Raw genomic sequence first — 12718 nt, forward strand, 5'->3', positions numbered from 1 at the left:
ATTCGACAGCAGGAAAATGAGGGCTTCGGTGCTAGGGCATTCCCTTCCAGGCCCCTGGACTCATGCAAAACCTCCAGCCTTCGGTTTTTCCAGGTTTTTTTCCAGGTCCCCTTCGCCTGCTGCCGCCAGTCCTCCCAGGCTGCTGCACTGTTTATGATGCTCTTCATAAAGTCCAAGGGCTGCTAAAGAAAACCTTTCTGCTTCCTGATCTTTGCCCTCTGTTCCCCCACCAGATGCCCGAAGACACCTCAGAAAGGAAAAGTTTCAATTTGCAACAACCCAGCATGACAAACTTCCTTTCTTTCCTTGTAAGAGGACTCACGTTATGATTCACACGCATCTCATCAGCCACTATGGGTGTTTGCCAGAACATGAAATTACAGAAAGTAAAATCTCACTCAGGTCGCAAAATACAATGAATCAGGAGGCAAAGAACACCATTACTCATGGCAGAGCCAGCCTGCCAGTGCTCCAGGGATGAGGCTCACTTTTGCTCAGAGCATTTGGGGCAGAGGGGAAGATACAAATATATACACAGTTCAGCTTATATTTTTAAAGGAATTTATTTCAGAGACTAATAGTGCCGGGAGAGATAGTATTAAATGTGCAAGCCTGTACCCAGTTAGAGCATAAGAGAATCAAGAATAAAAAATCTTGGTGAATATCAACGTTTTATGAAACAGGCAGAGGAGAAGTGATTATACGGGACGGAATCAGAATAACCAGAGGAAAACTTGAAAAGAGGCAAATAAGGAGAATGTGTTGTCATCAGAGCAGAATGAGATTTCAAGGATCGAGTCATTCGAGTCAATGCAACAGAAAGGTAAGAGCTGAAAGTGCCACTAGGATTTAGCAACTAGAGGCCTGAGGACAGTTTCAGTGGCATGATAGGCATCAAAGCTGAACTGTGAGAAGTTCAGGAATGAACTGGGTTTGAGAAGTGGAGGCAATGAATTTAAATGAGGCTTTCTCTTGTGACCAGAGAGTCAATATGGCCATAGACAGAGGAGGGCATGTGAGATGGGGAAGGGTAGTTTTAATGGGAGAGACTTAAACATTCCTAAACCCTGATGGAAGAGAGGGAATAGAGAGACAGAGGGTTAGAGATGCAGAAAGGAGAGGTGAGCCCAGCCAGCGTGACTTGGTTGAGCATCATCCCATACACCAAGAGGTCACAGGTTGGATTCCTGGTCAGGGCACATGCCCAGGTTATGGACTCCATCTGGGTGGTGGGCAGGAGGCAGCCCATCGATGTTTCTCTCTCATCGATGTTTCTATCTCTCCCTATCCCTTCCTCTCTCTCTAAAATCAACAAAAACATTTAAAAAATATATTGCTATTCTGGAAGGACTGAATCAGGTAGAAACCCAAATAGTGTTCCAATTAGGAGGCAAAAACAAGGGTTACTTATGAGAAAGTGAAGGGGAACAATTACAATTACATCAGTGAAAGAAGGCATTTCTCTAAGTAGCAACTAAGCTAACATAGTGATGTGAACTCTAAAGAATGTTTTTAATTTTCAGTCCATTCGTCATAGTGTTTGGGACATAGCCCCAGGCATAATACCTGCTTTCTTGTTTTTATAAATAGGTGTTTAAGATATAATGCTGCATTAGGCCAAAGGTTATTTTGCCCAGTTTTAACATTTCCTGCAGTTTGAAGAGTAAGACATGCAAGGCACGTCCTCTGGGATGGGAGCTCCAACCCAACTCCATTGAAAGTGGCTCCATTTATTTATTTATTTTTTCACAGTCTTGGTGAAGAAAAGAAGATTCATTAGAGGAAGGGCTACGTGCGCGCTAGCTGGACCGGTATCTACATATGTCCCTCCCTGTTGACTACAGAAGTCACAGGGCAGGAGATGCAGCAGCCTGATTCTGAAAGCCAGGTTGCATTCCATTCTGTATTCTGACAAAAGCCATAATTATGTAGAACTTCTGCCTTTTAAGGAGTAAATTGTAAAGGAGCCTCAATCACTAACACTAAAACAAGACATGATTATAACTCCTCATTTTACAAACTGAAGGAGTATAGATATCACATTTATCCCTATTACTGCTTTCAATATCAACGAAACTCATCTAGTAAGATCTCCAGACTTATTCCAGAGAAATAAGTGTTTCTTGTTTATGTCACCCAGTCTATGGTAAGTTGCTATAGCAGCCCAGACTGACTAAGAACACTGGGCTAAAATCAAAGTGTAGGCAGGGTTGTGTTCCTGGGAGAATCCATTTCCTCGCCTTTTCCAGCTTCCTGAAACCACCTGCATTCCCTGGACCAAGGCCCCTTCCAGAAAATGCATGACTCTGACCTCTGCTTTTGTTGTCCCATCTCCTCCTCTCTGACTCTCCTGCCTCCCTCTTTTATGTGTAAGAACATTTGGAATTATACTGATCTCATAAAATTCTTAACTTAATCACACATGCAAAGCTCCTTTAAAGTGACATGTTCACAGGTGCTAAGAATTAGGACACAAAACATAGAGAGAGCTGGTACCCATTCAAAGTAAAGATATTCCAAGTATTCCTGGCCTGGTAGTTCCATTGGTTAGAGCCTCATCCCGATATATCAAGGTTGCTGGTTCAATATGGTCAGGGTATATACAAGAAGCAACCAATGAATGCATAAATAAGTGGAACAACAAATTGATGTTTCTCTCTCTCTCTCTCTCATCAGTAAATAAATAAATAAACATTTTTTTAAACATACAGCAAACTGAGCTGCTGGGCTCATATATGGTGAGGAGAACAAAAAGGTGTTCCTGCTGAGCTAGCGACTAAGCTGGTGATAGCCAGTGACAGTCAGCCCTGGAATGAACTGGAGAGAACAAGCTGCTCTGGAAGTCCCACTGCTCTGATTAATGGCCAGTACTTTACGAGAATTTTAAACATGACAACTAAGTGGCAGGACCATTAGACAAATCTGGATCTCTCTGACTCCTTATGTGTGTTCCTATAATCCCCATGACAGACTGCCTCACATCCACCTTAAATCGAGGCTGGAAATTTTCTCTGTGTCAAACCAAGGCCCTGATATAACAGAGCCACATCCCCCACTCAGACCAGCTGGATAAAGAAAGAACCTGATGACAGAGGCCAGCGCAGAACAGAAAGTAGGCTCAATGCCCAGGCTAAATGCTTTCACGTTTGTCTATAGGAAAAGGAACTGCAAGTATGTGAACTTCATGGTGCATCTTGAAGAGATTGCTTTATAAAAGAAAGCTGGGGTTAACACATGCAGCTCAGTGTTGATTCGGTCTCAATAAACGTGTCTTCATGAAGAACTCCTTTTATTTTCTTGAGATCCTTTTACAGACTCTAGCTGAGAAGTGAAGTTAAGAAATTATGGTGCCCAGGATGTTCTACTAGTAAATCAAGTCAGCTGTACTCCTTAGAGAGAAGTTTTCCTTAACAAGGTTTATATCTGTCTAGCTGTTTCTCTTTGCACATAGGTAACACCTAAATCAATGCATCTGCTACATGAACTTCCCAGTTATAATTTAATAAAATTCATATTTTTCCATTTAATATTTCAGGCAGTAATTGCCTTTTCCCTAGAATTCCTGAGATTACGTGAAAAACAGAGAGGCTCTAGTACACGTTCTGCACATATTAGGCATTCATTAACTAATTGGTAAAGGAACCATGAGCCCATGCACTAAGGACAAAATAAACTACTCTTGCCACATGTTCAACCTGAGAAGTTAGCTTATTGTAAACGACCATTTAACTCCTCTCAACACACATTAATACATAAATTGCCCAAAAAGAGACAATTCCTTAGTATCCTAAGTATGCTGAGCCTTTTTATCTTACATGCATTCTAGTCAGGTTATTATAGTGGTGGCAAAGTCTTCGAAACATCAAGACTTGAATTTGAAATCTGGTCCTAATATTTGATGATTATGTGACCTGGGAGAAGTTGCTTCACTTTTTTAGCTTCCGTTTCCTTATCTCTAATGGTAGAATAACAAAATCAAACTTGTACAGGTGTTCTGAGCATGCCATGACAACATATGGAAAATATTCAATAGTGCCTAGTGCATTGATGACAATGATGATGACGAATAATGATGATGAATGGTCTAGATCAGGGGTGGGCAACCCCTGGCACGCGTGCCAAACATGGCACACCAGTAACTTTTGCTGTCATGCGAAACCTCTCTTATAATCTTCCATTTACAATTTTTTTCTTAATATCGACTTTTTTATTTTTCAGATAAATTCAGTGCAGGTGCATCTTAGATAAATAAATAATTTTACATAACAAGTTATCTTAAAGACCATAGACATGGCTGACTTTGAAATGCAGTTGATTGAATTTCAGAGTAGCTCAATTTGGAAGCAGAAATTTATTGACCTTAGAGTTGACTTGGAAAACATTGAAAAGCGATTAGAGACAGGAGTACCAGAGAGAAGTGTCGAAAACGAACTATTGAAGACCTGGAATGCCATTCCAGAAAATTTTTTCTGTTTAAAAACCTTTGCAACAGCATTACTCTCCATGTTTTCATCCACATACTCTTGTGAATCTTTGTTCTCAGTGATGAATTTTGTTAAGTCTCATAATAGGAGTAGCCTGACAGATGAAAGTAGTAGCTCGTGCATATCTCTGAAGGTCACAAAATATAAACCTGATGTAAAATCTCTGTCATCAGTGATGCAGCAGCAAAAGTCCCACTGATAATATCAAACGGAGTCATAAAGTTTTCTGTCGGACTATCAGTGTATATGTATACATTAAAAAATAAATGTATTTTTCATCATCATATACTGTGTTTTTGTCACTCGAATGAATTTTATTATTTCTTCAAGGTTCTTCACATACGTGCACCTTAAGAGATATCAAGTAGGCGTAACATGTTCTCAAAAAATTAGGGTTGGCACGCAGAAGAATTTTGAGTCAGAGATTTTGCTGGTTTTGGCATGCACGCACAAAAAGGTTGCCCATCCCTGGTCTAGATCCTCCAGGGCAGACAAGTTCCCTGCCATGCTTGGTCCATCTGTCCTAGAGACAGACATCTGTCCATCTGTCATCAGGCATATTGCTCTCCAGTTCTCTAGGATAGCTGCCTATCTTCTCAGGCAATACGCACTAAATCTCCAACGTGGCCATAAAGCCCTTCCTGACCCTTCAGCCACTGCCAGTCCAGCTCACTTGCTTACATTTTGGCCATAACTGTCTGACTAGCAGTGCTGCAGGTTCCCCAGTCCCACCCTCCCTTCCCACTCCCACTAGTGTTTGGGGCATAGCCCCAGGCATGATCCTTTGCTAATGGAAGAGAGAGCCTAGGGCTTTTCACTGCAAGTGGGTCATCTCTTCTTCCCTTGTTATCTTTTGTTTGTTTGTTAATCCTCACCCGAGGATATTTCTTCCACTGATTTTTAGAGAAAGTGAAAGGGAGGGGGAGAGACAGAGAGAAACATCAGAGACACATTGATGGTTGCCTCCCACATGCACCCTTGATCGGAACTGAACCCGGGACCCTTCAGTCTACTAGCCTACGCTCTATCCACTGAGCCAAACCGGCTAGGGCTCTATTCCCTTCTATCCCCAGAGCCTCTTCTCCCACTTTCTCTTTTTAGTTACCTCAAGAGTCGACCTAAGTGGTACTTCTAAGAGCCTCAAAGTCTTCTCTGTGTAGATCTTAATTATACTATAGATTGTTACACAGGCATTCCCCATTAAAAATAAACTTCTGGGTGCTGAAAAAGAGCAGAGCAATATACAAAACCCATTCGAATGGACACTATAATTTTATGAAATTCATTACTCCAGTTTTAAGGCAAATTTTTTTACTATGTCCTGTGCATTCCAACATAGGGTATTCTTTAAATTCCTATTTACCATAAGTAACTATGGGATATTTACTAGTACATTAAGTAACTATGGGTTATGCAGGGCTGCTCCTACTTTTATAGAGAGAAGACAAGGAAATATGAATTTGAGTTTATCACCAACTTCCCTAGAAACTTAAAGTTGAGCCTTGGGTGGTTGCCACTCCAGAGTGGAAAGCCTGCCTGAGCTTTTCCTCAGAGAAATCCTTAAGTTCTGTCCCAGTCCCCGTGAGAAGTGAGCTGGGAATGGATTCGTGTGTTCCCACCTGCACGCGCTCAGGCCTCCAGAGCTGTGTGCTCTGATGAAAGGTTACCAGGAGGAAAGGCCTTATTCTCACGCCTTCCCACAACTGAAAGGAACATCAGACAACCAGACATTGAACGTGCAAAGACTATGCATGTTCACAAATCACCTCTGTTTCATCTGAGTTCACCGGAAAAAATTTCAGGAGGTAAAAAATCATTTTTCCATGTGATACACACCTGATCAAAAAAATTACTTACAAGCATTCTCTCTCTAATTGTGTAATTTGTTTTCTCCTAAAACATGTATTACAAACACTATCACAAATGACAAAATTCAGGAGTAAAAGTAAAAAAAAAAACAACCTTTTTTTTGGTCTTAATAAAAGCCCTGGAAAACTTTAAACTATCAATACCAACTGCTCATTCATTTTGTAGTGATACAGGCCATTGCTTGAAATTCTCTAGCTTTTCACATTTTTCCCCCTTTGGAAAGGCGGGGGGCGGGGGGGGGGGGGGGAGGGAGAAAAGACAGATAAGGTCTACATAATTTTAGCAAGACAGTCTTTCCAGGCAAGGTCTGACATACGAGGTAAGATCAGAAAACTGTACTTTATTTTTCTGCTAGGAAAAATGTTATTTCAAAAATATGAATGTCATGCAAGATATCTTCTATGGCTTTCAATCTAATCTTTCAGTATAGATTTATAGTTCTGCTATATTGATGTATCGCCTGTATGGGACAGAATTCAGTGAACTCTGAATATGCCATTCCCTTTCTTTAAAGTATGCATTCATGACTGCTTGCCTTTAGAAAGCCATTCCTTTCTGTGGAAAGCTAACCAACACTCCCAATTTTTTATTCCTATCTTGTGAAACACCCGCATGAAACGGAACAAGTTATGGAACCAGCTCAAAAAAAGATCACAACTTATCACCATCAATAACATTCCATTTGCCTGCCTCCTCTCACCCTAGCACATTCCTGGGACCTGGGAGGGAAACACCACCCAGCAAGTGTGTTCCTCACTGAATAGACCCCAGATGACCAAGTGGAGGCTGCAAGAACTGATGAAGGAAGAAGAGGAAAACTTTATTCAAACAGGAGGTAAGCAGCATGAAAAATAAAAGGTAAGTCAAATGGGGGTATTTTTAAGGTGAGCATAAGCATTTTGCATAAGACTGTGTCTATCTGAGGTTCAGATCTTTCTTAGACTAAAACAAAAGCCACTAATAAATATCCTTGTGTACCTCTAAATCATGACCTCCAAAGTCTCTCCTCTGTTTAACAGCTTCTGAGCCTTATAACCATATAGAATCAATACTAACCAATGCAATGAGTTTCCGTAACTCTCTGAGACAGGCCAGTAAGCCAGAAGAAGTGGAATAGAGAAATTGAGGCAGATAGTTAAACAGTGGTCGAGTTGAGCGCTGACCCATGAGCCAGGAGGTCACGGTTCGATTCCCTGTCAGGGCCATGCCTAGGTTTTGGGCTTAGTCCCTGTAGGAGGCATGCAGGAGGCAGCCAATCAATGATTCTCTCTCATCATTGATGTTTCTATCTCTCTCTTCCTCTCTGAAATCAACAATTTTTTTTTTTTAAAAGAAAGAAACAACAGTTTGGAGCCACCTAGTAAATCCTTTCTTTCCTAAACCAGGGACACTTGAGAGTAAATGGTTTGCCCTTCTCCCCAACTAGAGGGTAAATAGCTTAAATCGCCGTACTCAGGGAGACAGCAGAAATCCAGTTAGTGCCATTTGCCAACCACACTCAAGATGAAGTTAAGAGAATAAACCTTATTCTGGTACATCAGCATAAAGCTGAGGAATATTCTATTAAGATCCTCCCCTAAAACTTCCCCTAAATGCCCAGCCTTTAAAACCCCTCAAAGCGAAGGCTGTTGGCATAATAACAATGCTACATCTAATAAACATGTCTTTGTGCTCATGTACCTATGGCTTCAGCTAGGGTAAAAATCTGGAAATTACTCATTTGAAGAATATGCATACTTAAAATTACAACGGGCACTGCCAAACTCTTTCTCCCAAGAGCACACTCCAGTCTCTCCCCTCCCCTCCTGCTGGGGTCCAACCCCAGCAGGTCCAGTGGTCCCCAAAGGTGTGGACGGAGTCGGCGAAGAAGGAATGACACGAAGACAGCCTTCAGTTGATCAGCAGCCTGGTCAGGACCTCTAGCCAGGAGCTCCAGCCAAAGTTCTGGTCGGAGTTCTGGTTAGGAACTGATGAGGAACTGATGAGGATCTGATGAGGATCTGATGAGGATCTGATGAGGATTTGATGTTTATTGTCTTGTTACATCTGTATTTATACCAGTCGATATTAATCCTGTCAATTTCTATTGCAAAGGTTAGGGCGTTTCTTATCTCCATTCCAGGGAGTAAAGATTATGTAGCTTAAGGGTGATTGTTTGTAGTTAAAGTGATTAACTACCCTCCTGGCACTTAGTTAAGGGGTTGTATCCCCTCCCTAACCTCAGGGAAAAATCCCTACCTGGGGAAACAACCTTTCTCGGAGAGGTGACCTTGGTTAAAACACATAGCACCAAGAAGGTGAGCAAACATATTAAGAACAGTATGCCATATACGCCAGGTCCCTTGAAACATATGCTGTGCAGATGTTTCTTCTCTGCAGCGACTGTGTCAAGCAGCAAGGATGGACCAGCTCCCGGCACCCTCCCATCTTTCCCCACAGGCATGCATTTCCTAAATGCTTAGGGACCCCACAGGCTTACAACCAGGGGAGCAGCAGGCAGTGGCAGTTCACCCCAGGCAAACCTCCTGAACCTGCCCCAAAGCCCCCTTTTCTGACTTCTTACTGAGCCAAAGCAGCCCAGCCTAGGCTCATTTCCCCAGGCCTTCCTTGTTTCACCGTCCCCAGCTTTAATACCCATCTTCTAAAATTCACCTGGATTTGTGCTATGAAATTTCTCCTGCACAAAGTCAAGAACCCACACACTACCGGCCGGCCCTAGGCAGACCCACTCAGGGCCAGGTCCCCTTTCTGGTAATATAACCATCATCCAACAGCCAGGAAGACGTTCTGAATTAAATCCTTGTGAACAACTGGCATCAGACACCAAAAGCTTGGTTACTTTTATTACTCGTAATCCATCAAGCTCATGAATGAACACCCTTACTTACTTTATAATTGCTCGTCCAACTCCTGAAACTTAGTCACCTTTTTACACTGTATATATTTCTTCTCTTTAACCATTCGCTTTCTTAAAAGGCAATAATATCTGTCACTTCAATAGACCAGCCAGTTGCCTCCTAACACATTCACTGGTTTATTTAGTCCTTAACAGCACAAATGAAAAGTACTCTTTCTTAAAAAAATATATTTTTATTGATTTCAGAGAGGAAGGGAGGAGAGAGAGAAACATCAATGATGAGAGAATCATTGATCGGCTGCCTCCTGCACGCCCCCTACTGGGGACCGAGCCTGCAACCTGGGCATGTGCCCTTGACCGGAATCGAACCAGGGACCCTTCAGTCCGCAGGCTGATGCTCTATCCACTGAACCAAACCAGCTAGGGCTGAAAAGTACTCTTGATATGGTTGCAAAAGTGGAAACCAGGTAAGCATCTGTAAAGAGGAGGGCTATCATATGAGTTGTGAATCCTGCAACTCTACAGACTTCTGGGGAGAAATGCAAAGAAATTAGCCAGGGAAAACATGTTTAAGGTTTTCAAAGTCATTTTCATTTACAAGGACCCTAACTACCTAAAACCACACAGGAAAGGCCAGAGATAGAGTGAAAGTTATAACCAGAAACATTTAATACGAAGTCATTGTACTCACTGTCTGATGGCTTCTGTCACAGTAACGCAGCCCAAAATAATCAATCTCCACGAGGTTTATGTGACGGAATACGTGATCAAGGACAACGGAACCTCTTGTTGATTTCTGCAAAAATAATTCACAGTTTTATTTTTATATTTAACAAGGTGTTTTGTTATTCTCAGTGGGATACAGTCAGTCCTCATCTTTTATTAGCTTCGCTCACAACAGGAACAATTTTATTAACCCACAGTTCCCTCTATAAGTTTTGCCTTAGTTACAAAGGGGAAAAAAAAGGAGTTTTTAAGTAATGTGTATGACAGAAATTGCCTTGGAAAACAATCTTAAAATTGTAGTGGGTTTTAAATTAATATAAACATATTTTCTTGTGGTACTGTAAATTATCTTCAGGACAAAATTCTTTTAATAAAGAATCATTTATATAAAGAGCATCTAATAAATTCATTAAAAAACACACTTATTTTGGTTAAAATCCCACAACTCTTTCACTTTAAAAAGCAATTTTCACCTACAGTGTTACTCTCACAACCAATACAGAAGATATATACTAGTAAAATTTAAATAACAATAGCCAAAGCTTTTATTTTCACCCCTCAACTAATAAAGCCATAGATTAAGGACATCAAAGTTAATGTTCTGAAAGGCCCTAGTGAAAATATCTTACAGTATCTCTTTCATAAAAGCAAAAACAAAGGAGGCATTCCCCTTGGCTGCTTTGTAAATGCTGACACCTACCTAAAAATCTAATCTCTCTTCTCCCTCTCCCACTACATACGTACACAGATTCTTTAAATTAAGATTCTTATCATCTGATTTAACAGCGGTCGCCAACCTTTTTGACCTCATGGACCACCAGTGGTCCGAGGACCACCGGTTGGCGACCGCTGAATAGATTAAATACCAATTATTCACACATAAGAGATAAACATTTAATCAGCAAGCACTATTCCACATACCACATTAATCTTGACAATAATCCATTTCGATGGTACACATACAGATATAGATGGTTCCTTTCTTTTGCCCATCACTGGCAGATATAACAGGATAGTAAAAAAAAAAAAGAAAAGAAAAGAAAAAAGCCCCCAAGAAGTCACATATTGTGTTAATGAAGTAGGGCTCTGTTCAGTTGCATTTTCCCCCAGAGACTTCAGGTTGCATGCTCACTCCTGTAGGGTGAGTACTCAATATTGCACTGCTTTTAGAAAATGAATTTCTAACATAAGGGAAATGTTTTGATTAAATGTTTAATAAAATAGGTGATAAAAGCACACACTGGGAGAAAATGATTCTTATGTCAAATCCCATAGGTATTTTGTTTTCCTCTAACTTATGTTGGATAAACTTAACTGGTCCCTTTTCAAAACCCATTAGATTTATAAACAAAAAGCACTTCCATGATGGATCTTTAGGTTGTTGGCATAATAATAATGCTACAGCTAATAAACATGTCTTTGTGCTCATGTACCTATGCCTTCAGCTAGGGTAAAAATCTGGAAATTACTCATTTGAAGGATATGCATACTTAAAATTACAATGGGCACTGCCAAAAAGACCATTACAATTCATTCAATGAGAGTGTGTTTTTCCCACACCCTTGCCAACATTTGGATTGAACAAAATTTTTCCAATTTGATTGAGCAAAAAGGGAGAGAGGGTAATTACTCTATCATATATGTGCTTACTAATCAATTGCATTTCCTAGCATTTGGGTTAGGCATTCTCTAACCCAAATTTAATGAGCAAATTCTACTAAGTGCTAATACAATTTTACTTAGTATATTTAGCTCTTCACTCTGTCTGGAAGTTATTTTTGTACTTGTGATAAGGGCCTAAATTTGTCTCAAAATGGATAGACAACTGTACCATCTTTCACCAGGAAGGCCATCATTTCTTTGGATTTGAAACAACTTTATCATCTACTAAATGAACCCTCATTCAATTCCATGAATTATTCCTGGACCAATCCTCTACGATTGTAATGAGTTTAGTTTAATTTGTTGATTCTTTTTTCAAAATTATCTTTGCCAATTCTTAGGCATTTTTCTCTACTAGAGGAAGTTTAGAACCAGCTTGCCAATTTAATGAACAATTCTGTTGGGAATCTGATGAATAAAATTTAATTGACAGAATTGGGGGGAGGGGATGATATCTTATATGGTTTTCTTTTATATCCTTCAAGGAAGGTTTATGCTTTTTTTTCATGTAGGTCTTATAAAATTCTACTTGGACTCTGTGGCAGGCAGAATTTATAAAGTGGCCCCCACCAATTCCTGAGCCAGTTTCCCAGCATTTTTGAAGCAGTAAACAGAAATAGGCAGGCAATCCACCAGCCTCCTTTCCCTTGCCCTGTGAGAGCAGTGACTTTGTAGGTTTGGGCCCAAGAACCAAGCTAGGGTCCCAAGTAAAAATCCTGAGTAAGAGTATAGGAAATTTAAACGGTATACTATAAATATTATCATGAATGCAGTTTACCATAGCAATGTGAGTGCATCAAGCAGAATTCTTGGTTGCAAACAATAAAAGTTGACTCTGAATTTACTGGAAAGACACTGGGCATCTTGCAGTTCTATAAGATCACTTGGATGGTTGCTTGGGTCTCCGCCTAATCCCAGTATATCCACAGCCACTAAATTTGGAGCAATCTTTAATCCATCACTTCTTCCTTCCATTGTTCTGCCCATGTTTTGGAGTATGGTTTTCAACTTCAGTTGTTTCACATTTGCTCTTTGCCTCAAAAATGTTTTTAATAGTTTCTGGCCGGCTGAGATCAGCCTTTCTTATTTTCCAGGCTCTGCTGTGGAAAATGCACACATA

At 40.6% G+C, this 12718-nt stretch overlaps 1 protein-coding gene across 2 annotated transcripts in view; it reads right to left on the minus strand.

The window, feature by feature from the left end:
- EPB41L4A (erythrocyte membrane protein band 4.1 like 4A) overlaps nt 1–12718 on the minus strand; it is a 215998-nt gene that overhangs the window by 116797 nt on the left and 86483 nt on the right. For both annotated transcript variants that reach the window (XM_070412445.1, XM_070412444.1), the window contains exon 3: nt 9902–10006. In XM_070412445.1, the coding sequence (XP_070268546.1) occupies nt 9902–10006 (105 nt within the window). The remainder of the gene's footprint in view (nt 1–9901; nt 10007–12718) is intronic.

The sequence above is a fragment of the Myotis yumanensis genome, unplaced genomic scaffold (assembly GCF_028538775.1).
Source record: "Myotis yumanensis isolate MYYU_CA2020_CCGP unplaced genomic scaffold, mMyoYum1.0.hap1 SCAF_4, whole genome shotgun sequence".
Taxonomy (NCBI): Eukaryota; Metazoa; Chordata; class Mammalia; order Chiroptera; family Vespertilionidae; genus Myotis; species Myotis yumanensis.